The 14,689-nt window shown below is 44.1% G+C and overlaps 1 protein-coding gene across 4 annotated transcripts in view; it reads left to right on the forward strand.

The window, feature by feature from the left end:
- Positions 1-14,689, forward strand: part of RREB1 (ras responsive element binding protein 1) — a 122,577-nt gene that overhangs the window by 98,924 nt on the left and 8,964 nt on the right. For all 4 annotated transcript variants that reach the window (XM_066187704.1, XM_066187731.1, XM_066187714.1 and 1 more), the window contains one exon: positions 916-3,655. In XM_066187704.1, the coding sequence (XP_066043801.1) occupies positions 916-3,655 (2,740 nt within the window). The remainder of the gene's footprint in view (positions 1-915; positions 3,656-14,689) is intronic.

The raw sequence follows: 14,689 nt of genomic DNA on the forward strand, positions 1-14,689 counted from the left end.
TTGGTATAAAACTTAAAGTCAAAGAAAGAACTTTTTAAACAAAGTTTATTTCTTTTGTAATTAGTGACAGACATTTAAAGTTATTAAGGGATTTGAATGCTAGTATTTTCCTTTTGTAATAATTTTGCTTGCACTGTGAGGGAAGACATAAAGTATTTAGAGTCTATAAATACCTTGAAGCCCTCTACTAGTATTTTTCTTGGGAGTATAAACGTAATCAGACTTCCCTAACCCAGAACGACTCTGCTTTAGGCTCCGAGTTTCACTGATCTGCTTTTGGGGGATTTTAGTTTGGTTGGCTTATATATCAATTTGGATGTTTGGTTTTTTTTTTTTTGTTTTTTGGGGTTTTTTTTGTTGTTTTTTTTGGTGGGTTTTTTATTTCTTTTGGGGGTTTTTTTTGGTTTTGTTTTGGTTTTGTTTTTTGGGGTTTTTTGGGTTTTTGTTTGTTTTGGTTTGTTTGTTTTTGTTTGTTTTTGTTTGAGGGTTGTTTGTTTGGGGTTTTTTTGCTTCCTCTCCTCCTGGTTTCTTTGTAGTAGAGCTAAAGGAAATGGTCTACTGCCTGGCTTCCTTGCTGTGTAGTATGTGTAGTATGCTGAGGCTCCTGTCCTGTCAGTGACACAAGAGAAGTTTCTGATAGGGAAGTTTAGGATGGAAAAGAATTCGAGAGCCTGAACAGCCTTCTGAACAAGTTTACCATTATGGAAGGGAACTTTCAGATAATTGGCCCCTAATTCAGATACACCTCTTAAGCGACTAAGGGGAAGTGGGAATATCTCCATGCCAGGTAGGTGGGGGCTGCTCTAAACCTCTTAACTCAGTGGAAGAGAGAGTGAACTGTTTCTGTTTCATAGCAGTGTGTGATACCTTTCCAGTTTGAGATTCCTACTCTAAATGTTTTTGCATGTCTTGCAGGTCTGGTGTGAAACAAATTTGCGAAGGTGCATCAGTGACTTCCATAGATTTATTTGCGAGATGTGTAACAAGGCATTCCCCATGCTCTCGGCACTCAAACTGCACACAGAAACTCACGTGGTGGATCAGGGAAAAGACAAGCACAAGCCACAGTCCACGACCCCACCTGGTGAGAACCCAGACCAGAAAGCCTTCATGGCATCCTTGGGCCTACAGTACACCAAAGACATCAAGCCTGTCAAGCAGGAGGACAATACGCAAGATGAGGTCCAAGAAATGCGGCTCAGAGCACTGAAGAGTAACCTACCTCAGGAACCCGGCAGCACCAGTCTGCTCAGCCTCTCTCCTCTGGAAGCTGCCTCCATGGGAGGGTCATTTTCTGTCCTTCCCCCTACAAAAGAAAACATAAAGCTTCTTTCGCTGCAGCCTTTCCAGAAGGGTTTTATTATCCAGCCTGACAGCAGTATTGTGGTGAAACCCATCTCCAATGAGTCTGCCATTGAGCTGGCAGACATTCAGCAGATCTTGAAGATGGCTTCTTCTGCTCCTCCTCAAATCAGTCTTCCTCCACTTTCTAAGGCACCTTCTGTCCCTGTGCAGTCAATTTTCAAGCATATGCCACCACTGAAGCCAAAGCCTTTGGTAACGCCCCGAACAGTTGTTGCAACCTCTACACCTCCTCCTCTTATCAGTGCCCAGCAAGCCTCCCCTGGCTGCATCAGCCCAAGTCTCCCACCTCCCCCTCTGAGGCTGATCAAGAATTCAGTGGAGTCTGCCTCCAACTCTCATCTCCCCCAGCCAGGAGCCAAATCAAGTCCTTCCTCGCAGTTGCTCCTCCAACCCAAAGTAGAGCCTTTAACTCAGCATGAGATGAAGACACAGCTGGAGCAGGACAGCATCATTGAAGCTCTCCTGCCTTTAAGTATGGAAGCCAAGATCAAACAAGAAGTCACAGAAGGAGAGCTCAAAGCCATCATTGCAGGGGCAGCAAACAAGAAGACCCCGACCATGAGGAAAGTCTTGTACCCCTGCCGTTTCTGTGACCAGGTGTTTGCCTTCTCTGGTGTCCTGAGAGCTCACATCCGTTCTCACTTAGGTATTTCCCCATATCAGTGCAACATCTGTGACTACATTGCAGCTGACAAGGCAGCGCTGATCCGGCACCTGCGGACGCACAGTGGGGAGAGGCCTTACATCTGTAAAATCTGCCACTACCCGTTCACAGTGAAAGCCAATTGTGAGAGGCACCTGCGAAAGAAGCACCTCAAAACAACCAGGAAGGATATCGAGAAGAACATTGAATATGTCACCAGCAATGCTGCAGAGATGGTGGATGCCTTCTGCTCCCCAGACACAGTGTGCAAGCTGTGTGGAGAGGACCTGAAGCACTACCGGGCCCTCCGCATTCACATGAGGACGCACAGCGGCTGCCAGAAGAAGAAGCCGTTCGAGTGCAAGGAGTGTGGCACAGCCTTTTCGGCCAAGAGGAATTGCATTCACCACATCCTCAAGCAGCACTTGCATGTGCAAGAAAAGGAGATTGAGAATTACATCTTAATGGTGGACTGCAGTGCCCAGGAAAGCCAGACAGACCCTTCTTTATTGGAGGACAGCACTTACATGGACCACAAGCCCATGACGCCTTTCCTGGAGCCACAAAATGGCTTCCTGCTGGGAACATCATCTCACGTTTCCATCAAACGTGAACCTATGGGCAACTTCCCCATGGATTTTGATGAACCGTTGGATTTCTCTCAGAAGAGCAAAAGCCTGAGTGCTGTGCAGGTGAAGCAGGAGAACCTGTTCGGCTCATCTTTGTCCCTTTATGACTGTTCCATGGAGCCTATTGACCTGTCCATCCCCAAAATCCTGAAGAAGGATAAAGATGATGCCCCCTGTGAAGCCAGGAATCAAGAGCTGCCTGCTTCTGGGAACAGTGATAAAGCCTATAACTGTCTGCAGTGTCCTTTGGTTTTTGGTGCCAATGGGAACTTGGAAACAAACCGGGGTGTCAGACATCCCCAGCCACTGAAAGGTTCGTTGCATTTGACTGTCCCGATCATTTCCCCGGCTCTCCCCAGCAATTCTGCCTTGCTGAGACCCCTGAGGCCTAAACCACCACCACCACCTCTCTTGCCAAAGCCTTCAGTAACTAAAGAGCTGCCGCCGTTGGCTTCCATTGCACAGATCATTTCGTCTGTGTCTTCTGCTCCCACTTTGCTGAAAACAGAGGCTGCAGACACCAGTCCCAAGGCAGTGAGCAGCTCCACTGGGTGTGACAAATCAGGGAATGCCAAAGCTAAAGTGACAATCGTGACCACCGTTCAGAGAGACTCCAGCCTGCCCAGTGATCTCTCTCAGGCTTGTGATCCAGAGCAGTCTCCCGTTGCTGATGCTGGGTTGACTAAGAAAAGAGGTAGAAAGAAAGGAACGAAAAATAAGCCTAAACTTAGGAGTAGTGTGGATCTGGAGTCAAGTGGGGAATTTGCCAGCATAGAGAAGATGCTAGCTACCACAGACACTAACAAATTTAGCCCGTTTCTGCAGTCCACTGACAATTTCAAGGAAGAAAGTGGCAGAAATGGAACAAGTGAGGATGAGAAGGAAACTGCCAAGGATAAGCTGCTGAGAGGGAAGAGGAACGCTTACTCAGACTGCCTGCAAAATATCCCCTGTCCTTACTGTCCTCAAGTCTTTCCATGGGCGCATGCCCTGCAGCGGCACATGCTCAGTCACACAGGTAAGAGTGCTCTGTGCTTGCAGTAGGTTGTAGCCCCTGAGGTTGTTCCCTATGGAATGGCGTCTCCGTGGAGGAATCTTCTGTTCTCTGATGTCTGAATTGTACTCTTCTTTATTATTTTGCTAATCCTTAGCTGTTGCTGTTGCATGGTGGTGGTGGTGGTTGTAGTGGTAGTAGGTTTTTCAGAAATGGAATAATCTCTGTGTCTTGGGAGTATCAGAGGGTAAATAAAACCATCAATACCCATTTGACTTCAGTGGCATAACTTAGTGTAGCTGGAAAGAGGCTCAGGTTTCAGTTGTTCTGTTATTATTGTCTTGTCTTGAAGGGGAACGTGTGTGTTGAATATTTCATTGTGCCTTACGTGGTTTGTTTGTCTGCATCAGTAATGATAGAAAAGATCTCTAAAAATGAGAGACAATAAGTGTAGAACTGTGGCAGGAAAATAGAGTGCTTAGCATTTTTTTTTTTCTTGTGGTGGCTTTTATTTAACAAATCAAAGGAGGATGCGAGAAACTGCTCATCCTGAGCATTACGTAATAGCTTGCCTCTAGGAAGAGTTTCTCCTCACAGATAGACAACTAAAAGTGGGCACATGCCCTAAGGTGTGGAGATGTATGGGATCTCTAGCATTGTGCCGCTGTGTAAGTAACCTCAGACCTGGTGTAAACAAAAGGAGGAATTGGGTAGGAGATTTATTCTAGGTCTGGGGTTATTTTTCATTCTTTACTATAAAGGAAATACTGCATTGAATGCTGTGCTGATTTGAAGTTCCCTCATTCTTCTACCCACACTATAATAAAGTAATTAGTAGATTCTCATCTTGCTCTAGAGGGAGAGGACAAAGCTCTACTTGCTATTGCACCCTTTTAAGTCAGTCACAGTTGTTGATATTATTTACCTCATAATGCATCTTAGCTCCTGGCATAAAGAATAAAAGTTAGGGATTTTTATAAGAAGCGTAGGGGATTTGAGTGTAGCCTCATAAAAGTTAGCTTGCTTTTTTTTTTTTTTTTTTTTTTAAGAAAGTGAGGTTTGCTGAAATGACTGTTTCATGTCTGTGCTAAAGAGGGAAACCTGAAGAGGTAAAAGAGGTTAGCTAAGAGGTTTAAAGGGAATCTGAGCTGTGGAGCAGTCCCTATTACAGTTTGGTTTGGGTGACGCGAGGACATAACTTGCAAGGTATCAGTGCAACAGTGAGGCTATTGTTTTCTGGTCCACAGAGAGCAAATTATTTCATCTTATTAAGCATGCAGTTTACTTTGAGGTGAAGGAGAGCTCTTTACTCATCTCTCAATTGTTTTCCAACACCCTGGTCTCCAAAAAAAAGACACAGTTACTGAAGAACTGTTCATGAGACAGAAAACAATGGAGAGGCTTTTCCCAGACTAAGAGGTTTGACCTGCTTATTGATGGCAGACTTCCAAGGTAGCAGCACTGGTGTAAACCCTTAATGAAGACAGGAAAATGCACTCAGCCATGAATTATACTGGTAAAACTTGTCTCCCTTACGACCACCTGGCTTGGAAGGAGACACCATCCTTTTGGAAAGCCTGTACTGCAATCCCCACAAGGGGAGCAAGCAACTGTGACCATAACAGGGCTAAATCCTCACCACGGATACAGGAGTTTTGGTGGTACTATGGCAGTGGCAATAATCACATTCCAGTTGGTGTGCTCTGGCAGTGATGATACTGAGCTCTTTTTTCATCATCATCTTGGTCTTGAGAGGGAGATATTGCTGGAGGATCACCCCACAGCAAGCTTTAGCTGGCCTTGGGGCATTCTGCCTTCAGATGGCATGAGCGTTCTCTTTCTAAACTGAGAGTTTCCAGCAGCTCCCCTGTGGCAGCAGTGTCCATGAGGCCTCCCATGAGGGGAGGGGGAAAGCTAAGCTGGGAAGGTAGAGGAAATTTAGGCCAGGGAGGTGGTACCAAAGCAAGCCCAAGAATGCATTCAGGTGGAGCAAGCCGTGTGTTTTTGTGGTTGGTGTCAGGTGCTGGTGGGATGCAAGGAGTTCGTTGGCTTTATCTTCTGGATGGGCAAATTGGTTTTCTTGTGGAGGAATCTACAGTGTTGTAGTGCAGCACAGCGTTTCTGTCCCCACCTTTTGCACAGGCAGATAGCTTGTGACTTGGCAGATAGCTCTGTTTTTTAAAATGAGTCAAGAAAAAAAATCTATTTGCTAATCTTTGTAAAGAGTAAAGGGGAACTTTATTATTGTCTGTGCTTGATGGCTGCTCCCTGGCCTGGGTAGAGAAAGGCCTAACAGGCTGATGTGAATGGTGTAGATGAGAGTTCTGGTGATCTGCTTCCAAACTGCATGTGTTGGATGCGTGATCCATAGGCAATCACAGCAGCCAAGCTGACTGTATTACACTGCTACCAAAAAAAAAAAAAAAAAAACCCAACACCCCAAAGCAGCTGTTCGAGCTAAAAAGCAGCATTTAGCTCTTCTGTGTTCATTTGTAGGAAAGCTGTTATTGAGGTAATTCATGTAAGTGGTCTAAGTTAGGATGAGAAAAAGGTATATAATTAAAAGCATTTAAGTGCTGTCTGTATATTATGTTTTGAACTGCTGTATTCATACAGACATAAGACGATTTTTGCAAGTGTGTCTTTCATGTTCAATAAAATTTCAACACAGGCCACCTTCCATGTGGTGTCAAGATCGTGTTTTCCTTTTGTGTAAGTGCAAAAGTGCACATGCTACCAGTGACCCACACCCCTCATGCAACCAGAAGTGTCTCTCGTGGAAGCTTTTGCCCTGTTTTTCCTTGCCTCAACACCACTGTGTGTTTGGTTGTTTGTTTTTTTTTTTAAACTCAAAACCATTTCCATGAAGAAGCATACACCTTCCTCAGTGGTTTTTTATTTTAATGGTGAGCTCACAAGTGGGACACTGGGAATTTGGCACAGCTTGGTTTTATACAGTGCCTAACACAGTAGCTGTGTTTTGTTTGAACATGCTTGAACACTTGCTTTTAATACTTTCTTTCGCTTGAAGTCTTTACTGTATAATTTACTTTTCTATGTTCGACTCGGTTTGCCTTTTTTTGTTTTTTGCTCTTCCCTGCTGCTCTTGACTTTTTAAATTCTGAGAATAGTGACTAAGATGTGCCCTGCAGGTGATGCGGTTGGTTTTGCCCCTTTTATAGGATGCACATCAGACTAGGTTCAGTATAAAATTACAGTAATGGTCATTTTTTACCACTAGTTTGTTATAGATAACCTAATCTGTTTGCAGAGAATACTTGAGAATATTTTCAGAGGGATACTGGCAGATCTTACTATGGCCAAGATTAAATTTTGTAAAAGGTGAGGTTTAATGGCAGAGGAGGTTTTTTGGTTTTGTTTTGCTGTTATAACAGGAACAAACTGTACAAGGAAGTATCTGTAAGCAAAATAAAGGAATAAATAATTAGAAAACTCTTACACCTAGCCTATGAACCTGAATGTTTCCTGTTGATTTGAGGTTACAAGTCACCAAAAAAAAAAAAAAAAAAAAGAACTTGGAGGCATTTTTATTCTTTGCTTTTATGATTTAAGTAAAATTGTAAACGTCTTTGCTTTGCGACATTTGTAGTTACCATGGTGAATAATGTGTTTCTGCTAGGACAGCAGTGGCAGGAGATACCTTGAGGACTGATCTTACATGCTTTGATTATTCAAATGACCCTTTATACTGAAAAAGACACCCTTCACATGACTGGATACTGTGAAATGTCCAGACTAGGCTGGTCCTGCTGTGCTGCTAACCAAAATTTACACTCAGTCCAAGTCAATATTTAGGCACAGATGTATTTTAATACAGGCCATGACTATTCATATGGAAAAAATTAATAAAAAAATCAAATCACATTGACTTTTTAGGTTACCTTCCTGTGAGTAAGTGTATTTTATCAGAATAGCAGTCGCCTTTAAGGGACAAATACAGAAGTGCTTTTTTGAATGTTGTGGTTTTGTGACTTTAAAGGTGACATTTTTGGAAAGCATTGCAACTTGGGGTGAAAGGATTGGAGTTTGCACAGTAAGTGGAATTTTTGTTTGGTTTTTGAGACCCCCAGCTAGGACATCTGTGTGGAAAGAAGAATATTTTATCTATTGCAAGTATTGGTCTGTATCACAAATATTTGATTAATACAAACATTTAAAAGGCTGAAAATAAGAGAAAATTGTGACCTGAGATGCAGATTGAGTTTCAAATAATTAATCCTCAGCTAATCCTGTCATTGCATGGTTGAAAAGAAATGTGGAAAGGAATTGGGCTATCATGAAGCAAAAGGATTTCTGCTTGACTTTGAAGTTTTGTATTTGCATTGTGAATGAAGCCAGATAGAAGTGCAAAAAGCAGTGATATTTGTAGCCATAAATTTATGGTTGAATTAGCAGGCATCTAAGAGGAAAGAGTGACTTGAAAGCCTACAAAAAAGCGGAACCATGATGCATCAAAAAAGTTGTGTTGACACTGGAAGAAAATTAAGAGAAAGAAACAGCTCCTGAGATATCTGTGAGATGTGGGGAATCCCTGGTACAGGTTGAGATGTTGACTAGAACAGAACCAACTTTCAGAAGATGAAAGTGAGAGAGATACCCACAATGTTCTATCAAAGAGGCTGCTGGCTGTGGCGGGGGGGTGGGCGGTGTGTGTTTTCAGAGATTTTGGGTGTGAGGTGGAAAGTGTGACAGGAGCTGATCTCCTTTTACAAGTAATTATCCTCTCAATCTCTTTCTTCATCACAAAGATGTCTTGCAGGATTGTCATTCTCATTGCACTGCATGATCCTGGCTTTTCTTTCAACTTTTCCTGTGCTTAGTCCCTTCCCTATTCTAGTCATTTAAATGAATTACAGACATAAAAAACTTTCTCCTAAGGGAAAACAATTTATTGCTTATTCAACATATGGGCCTTGATTCCACTGAAGTCAGTGGAGAGATGCCCTGTGGCTTTGATGGAAATTGTGTCCAACTCTCATAGGTGATAGGCATTTCCAGAGAGAGCTTGCTGTTGAGGAGCTTGCAGTCAGGATATTGTGGTTGATCACCAAACAGTAAGAGAGGCAAAAGAGGAAAACCAAGGAAGCTTCTTATTACACACAAGGGGAATATTCATACATTTTATCTTGCATCAGGCCAGAAGCCCTTCCCCTGTCAGAAATGTGGTGTCATTTCTGCCAAATCTAGCAGAATTTGCACAAATCTGGAGTTGCCAGCTGCTACCTGAGGAGAAATGTGTTTATCCCCCAGCCTAAGGGAGGGGATGTTGGATTTCACAGTGGCACACACAGTTTTTCCCTGCTGTTTAGAACACCAAGGCCAGGTTGTACTTGGTCAGGCTGAACACTGCAGACAAGCAAAGCATAAGAATGGGAGAAGTGCCCTTCCATGTTGGAGCAGTGGCACTCCTGTCCCCAGTGGCAGCAGAGGATGTGCTCTTTAGTGTGAGCACATGAGGGCCGCCTCCTCGGGCCTGTTGCTCTTAAAGCTTTATCAGCATCCACAACTGCTTCATTAGGGTTGTGTGTTCGAGGGCACATCCCTGCCCACTCCCTTTACAACCTGTTTATGGAGCTGCTGTCTGCAGGTCCTTCCAGTTGTTTTCTGAACCTGCTGATGCAGTCTGGTTTTAATTTGGCTGCTGCTGCAGCCCAAGCCAGTGATCCTGGAGAGACATCAGCGACGGCTTTGAGTCCTCCTGCCTGGATGTACCTGCCAGTACTGTACTGAGCATCACATAGGCACGGTTTAAATTGTTTTACCTTGTGTTAATCCGCACTGAAGCTCACCTGCCATCATACTGCCCCCTCTGTCTTGACAGTAGCAAAAGAGATTGGCTGTCAGATCATGCAAGGCTTTGTTGTAGCAGGTGAGTGGCGTTTAGCCGCAGAGGAGGAGATGACACAACACCAAGGGTGAGCACAGTCACTCCAGATTTACTGTGCTGACCAAATGGGATGTGTGCAAGAAGGAAGCTCAGCAGATGGTGCTACATGTCCCATGCCTGAAAACTGCTTGCACAAGGGAGCTGTTGTTGGAAGTTATTCACACCTCCAGTACAGACAGCGTCACTTTGTGTCACTTTGAGTTGGTTTCATGGTAGAATTGTTGAAGTAACAAACCTAAAAGCAGCTAGAAGTTGTCTCTGTGTGTCAGGGTAGTTAAAATTACAAATGAGTTATTACTCTCAACCTCAGGGTAGCTGCTGATCAGATTGCAGAGAGTGTGCACAGGATTTTCCTCTTACATCTCCATGTACCAGTTTGTTTGGGAAAGTCTGCTGCCTTGCCAGCCTCTCTCATCCTTTCTGCTTCTTTTAATACAGCAGGTTGCCTTGCAGTGATTCAGATGTGGTAATACAGGTCTCAGTGCTAGTCTGGCATTGCAATCTGCCGTGCTGGGGACCTGTTACGACATGATTTGATCTTGCCTATCATGAAGAGACTAAGTTGCCTCGTTACCATGTTAACAGCCTGTAACTTCAGAGGGCTGTAGCACAGTATCTGCACTGTCACGTGGGCCCATCCTGCCTATGCAGACAACAGATGGCTACAGCGTGAGAGAGGAAGACTCGTGTTATGACATGATCCCTTCTGAGAACAAAAGTCTGCAGGAGGGGCTCTGAAAGTGCTCACCTCTGAGAGTTTTTACAGCAGAATAAAACTGAAATGTCCTACTTGAGTCGATTGAAGACTTACTTTATAGTTAGAGGGGGGCTAAAGCAGCTCAGCTGTTCGGTGATGTGAGGAGGCAGGCATTTCTAAAGCCGCTCAGGCTTGGTGCAGCACTTAGGGTGGGTAGGAGTTAGGTGCAAGGTAGATGTTGTTCTCAGCAGCCGGCGCTGGGCTGGTCAGAGTGGTTCGACCTGCCCCCGGCAGACAGAGCCTTGGGCCATGGTTGGATAACACAAAGCACTTATTGGCAGTACTGGCTCGACCTGTTCCCAACTGTTCATCCCTGCAGCTGTAGCTGACCCAGCTGCCCAAAAAAATTAAAAGGGCAAGGGGAGGGACTGGTAGTCATGAGATCAGTTCCCGGATCTGGCTGGCAGTACAGCCCTAAAGGAGCACATTGATGCAGCTGAGGTGTGGAGCTGGCAGCATCTTCTGGGAGGCCCTGGGATAGATGCTGTTGAAATTGGCTTTGTTGTCAGTGCTTTGTGTCTTCAAATAGCAGCTTTAGGCATCAAGGAGGCAGCCCAGATCCGATAGTGCACACGGTTATAGTTACCGCATGCACTTTATAGCACAGCTTAGCCTTTATAACGGGCTTCAGCACGCAGTGGTTAATCACGGTTCAGAATCATTCAACAGCTTTGGACTTGCAGACTCCCTCCATTGCCCAAAAAAAAGGGATTTCCAAATCCATGGAAGTAAACTAAATTTGGAATTGTGGCTAAGTTTAAAATGAGGTGGTTTCGTTTGGTGCTGGCTTTAAAAGGTGGGTAAGTGGCATGCTCAGGGCTCATGAGCAGAGTCCTTGTGAGAGCTGTCCTTGGAAGTGAGTGGTCATTTGGATTTCACTGTGTGCCAGAAGGAAAGGGAATAAAGGGAGATGCTTGGATGGTGTTTGGTCAGCCATAAATGAAGCAAAGCTTTAGGATGAGGGTGTAAGACAGGAAGTGCAATTCAATAGAGTATCATTGGGAACAAGTTTATAGAGGGTTTCTTTTGGTCTTGTTTTAAACCAAAACAAAACCAGGATGGTGGTTTAGAGCAGGATTCAGAGATGAGGAGGCTGTGTAAGTGATGGGGCTTGCTCATATTCTTGCTACATGGAGAGAAAGGGAATGGTCTAAAGTGCCTGAAGCAAACTGAGGACATTTTCCCCAGCTCAGAGCAGTCAGACCAGGGGAGAGCTGTCCCGGCAGAGACGCATACAAAGAAAATGTGGAGCAGCTTAATGAATTGCCCACTTTCATCACGTTAAAGCAGCCCTGCCTTTGTCTCCTTAGGGCTGTCTGAATGCTCCCTTCTTGCAACAAAATACAGTTGACAGAGATCTGGGATAGGAATGGGGTAAGGGATTATCTCTTACATAATAGAGAAAGAGAACTTACTAAAGAAAGATCCCTTTCGTAAAGAGACTTGCCCCTAATGTGAGAGGGTCGAGCACGACTGCTCTGTGTTAACTAGACAAATATTTACAAAGTATACTCAACAGTGAATTTTCTGATTAGCATTTAGCAGAATTCATCTTTGCTCTAGATGTCTGCCACACTGTGATCCCTCCAGAAATCATGTGAACTCTGGGTATAGTGGGGGACTTTTTCCAAGCCATTCTAGCTGTCTGTACCTCTGAACTACATTTGTGGGTATTTCTTAGAGGGCAAAGGGCTTGAAATCGTGTTTTCAGTGTCAGGCAAAGTTTTACAGCTGCTCTAGAGCCAGAGCTCAGAGTAAAGCAAGAGTTATTTGCTGCTGGGTTGGCCTGAGTGTGCTAGAGCTGTTGTATGAAGATACTGAGGAGCTGGTGTATAGCCTGCTGCCTGTAATGCCAGCTCTACATCAAAGTGCCTTTGGGCTGAATGGTGCAATCCATCATAAGCTCTAAGTGTGAATTTTGTGCCTGCTCCCTTCAATGCAGATTCCCCCCCATGGTAGCTGCAGTCAGAGCCTGTCCTGAAAACTTTACTTTGTGACTTCAGCTGCTCTGTTGAAGTTACTGGGGAATCATGCTGTGTGTTAAAGACAAAAAGTGTTTCTTTTCCCAGAATTGATTGTTTCTTTTTCCCCAGATATATTCAGTTTCATTTACTGTAAATAGTCCTTTTCTAGCTTGAATATTTTCATTTCATAAGGCATGAAGATGCAACCAAAGCTCTCTCAACTGTGTGGGCTGATTAAATATTTAACTTGAGTGTTTGCAGGTGATGTAGTGAAGGTGGCTGAATTTTATCATTTAGAATATTTACAATAAAAAATAGAGAAAGATAACACCCAAAATTTTTCAAGTTGACTCTGCAGGTTTAAAAGATGTTCTCCAGTTCGTGGGTAGAAGTAGAAGCAGCATTCTGTATGTGGGTCCAAAAAATCCTAAATTTACTAGAACTGCTACCACCTAGTGGTGGCTGCCTCTATTGTAAAGTATAAAACAAGCTGGGGTTATTTCAGTTAATGTAGGGAAAATAGTAAGTCAACAGCTCATCTGACTGATAATGCCAACTGCTTGTACCATATCCAGTGGTCTGTTTGCTCCAGTTTTGAAGATTATTTATGTGATGGGTTTTCTAACTCCTCTCTTGGGATGTTAGGAATGTTTGTCAATAAAGACGTGCTTTAGCACCAAAATGTTTTTCATTGCATCCTGTTTTATCTACTAACTTTGTAGCATCTCAAGCTGTACTCTCTATTCCACCATAGTTCCAGGAAAAAATAAAACCATGTGTAAAAAGAATCAAGCTAGCAAGCTCCCCACCTTGATCTATATCTGCTCTTTCATCTGAAATTTTTCACATTCTATGTCCCCCTTCATAATTTGGGTTGCATATGCAGGAAAGCAGTTCCATCCTCTTTCTTGCCACCAATAAAAGATGAAGTGGGTTCTTCTGACTGAGCTGATTGAAGACTGTAATTTGATTTGTAAATAGACCTCAGCAAAACAGTCTTTCCTTTCCACAGTTGGAAGGAAAAATTATTTTGGTTATATCTAAAGAGTGGTTTCTTTCATGCAAGCGGAAGAGTTTTTGGATTCTCAGATGGAGTATTGAGGTTTAGCTTATGAATATATCTCATGAGAAGTTCTTTTTTCCCAGGAGCTGATGAGGCAGCACCTAAGTTACCTGTTTTTTTTGTGTTGCCTTTTTCCCTATGTCCTTACCTCCCTGCTCTTCTCTTCTTTCTCCCTTATCCTGCACATCTTTTTTGACTCTGGTGTCAGAATTGAGATCTTCAGATAGTGTCACCTTCTCCTCATTTTGGGGGAGTGACACACTCTGCTTGCACATGACAAGGTAACGTATTCTGCTCCCATGGTTGCTGAAGAAGTGGCAGTGGGTGGGGGAGCCTTGACAAGTGGATTTCTCCGTTCTTGTCCTCTTGATTCACCAAGTGTAAATTCTGGGGGATAACAAATGGACCGGAAAGCATTTTACAGCCTTAGTAAGTTAAAGATGGGAAAGGGGCAAAAGAAACAGCAGGCCTTTCCTGTGCATCGTGTTTCTTTCACTGCCTGGAATCGAGTGACTGCTCTGCAACATAAATCGGCCAAATTCTGGAGGTGGGAATTACCTGTTTGAAGAGGAGCTCAGTCTTGTTGGAGGGATGTTTGCCCAGATTTGAAGGCTCAGTCCGAATCCTCCTCCTTGTGTAAGATACAAGCCTGCTGGAGCTGTGTGGCTAGCAGGGCTTCTGTTGCTGCAAGGGGCGTGTAAGTAGGAAGAAAGCAGTAGTGCAGGCCAGGCCTAACCTCTGCTGGAGTGGATGAAGGAGCTGCCAGTGCAAGATTACCCTTGCAGCCATCCCTTGCACTGCAGGAGAACTTGCACACTGGGCCTCGCACAATTTTCTTCACAACCACTGTTTTTACCACACACCCTCACAGCTCCCCTGCTGCTATTCCAGTTAATCAGAAACAGAACTGGACTGATTCTCACCTGTCCCCAAATAACCAGGATTTGTGCAAAGAAGTTTCACTTTTTTCACCAGCTGCAGAACCAACTGCACAGGTTAGAGATAACCACAGAGCAGCTCAGCTAGTCAGGAATTGGTGCTTTATGTGAAGTACATGCATGAAGTTTCCTAAGGGGCCTGTGAAACTCCTCCTCAACAAGGAAAAGGGCAGGTCTGGTGTGTGCAGGTGAGGAAGAAGCGCGCTCCCCCAAGCACATACAGGTGTCAGCATATCCCTGGCTATGTCACTACTTGAGTTTTGAATGTTCCTTCAGGGGTGCTGGGCCCAGAGCAGCTTCAGAAGGGAAGGCCTGTGTACATTTGTGTTCCTAGGGTCTGGAGTGGGCTTTGCCCTTTGTGAAGGCACATGGTTTAAATTTAAAAGTTTGTTTTTCTTTATGTTTACCTCATCTGCTTGCCTGTGCCA

The sequence above is a fragment of the Chamaea fasciata genome, unplaced genomic scaffold, assembly GCF_029207755.1.
Source record: "Chamaea fasciata isolate MVZ Bird 193981 ecotype frontalis unplaced genomic scaffold, bChaFas1.0.hap1 SCAF_1, whole genome shotgun sequence".
In the NCBI taxonomy this organism is placed as follows: Eukaryota; Metazoa; Chordata; class Aves; order Passeriformes; family Sylviidae; genus Chamaea; species Chamaea fasciata.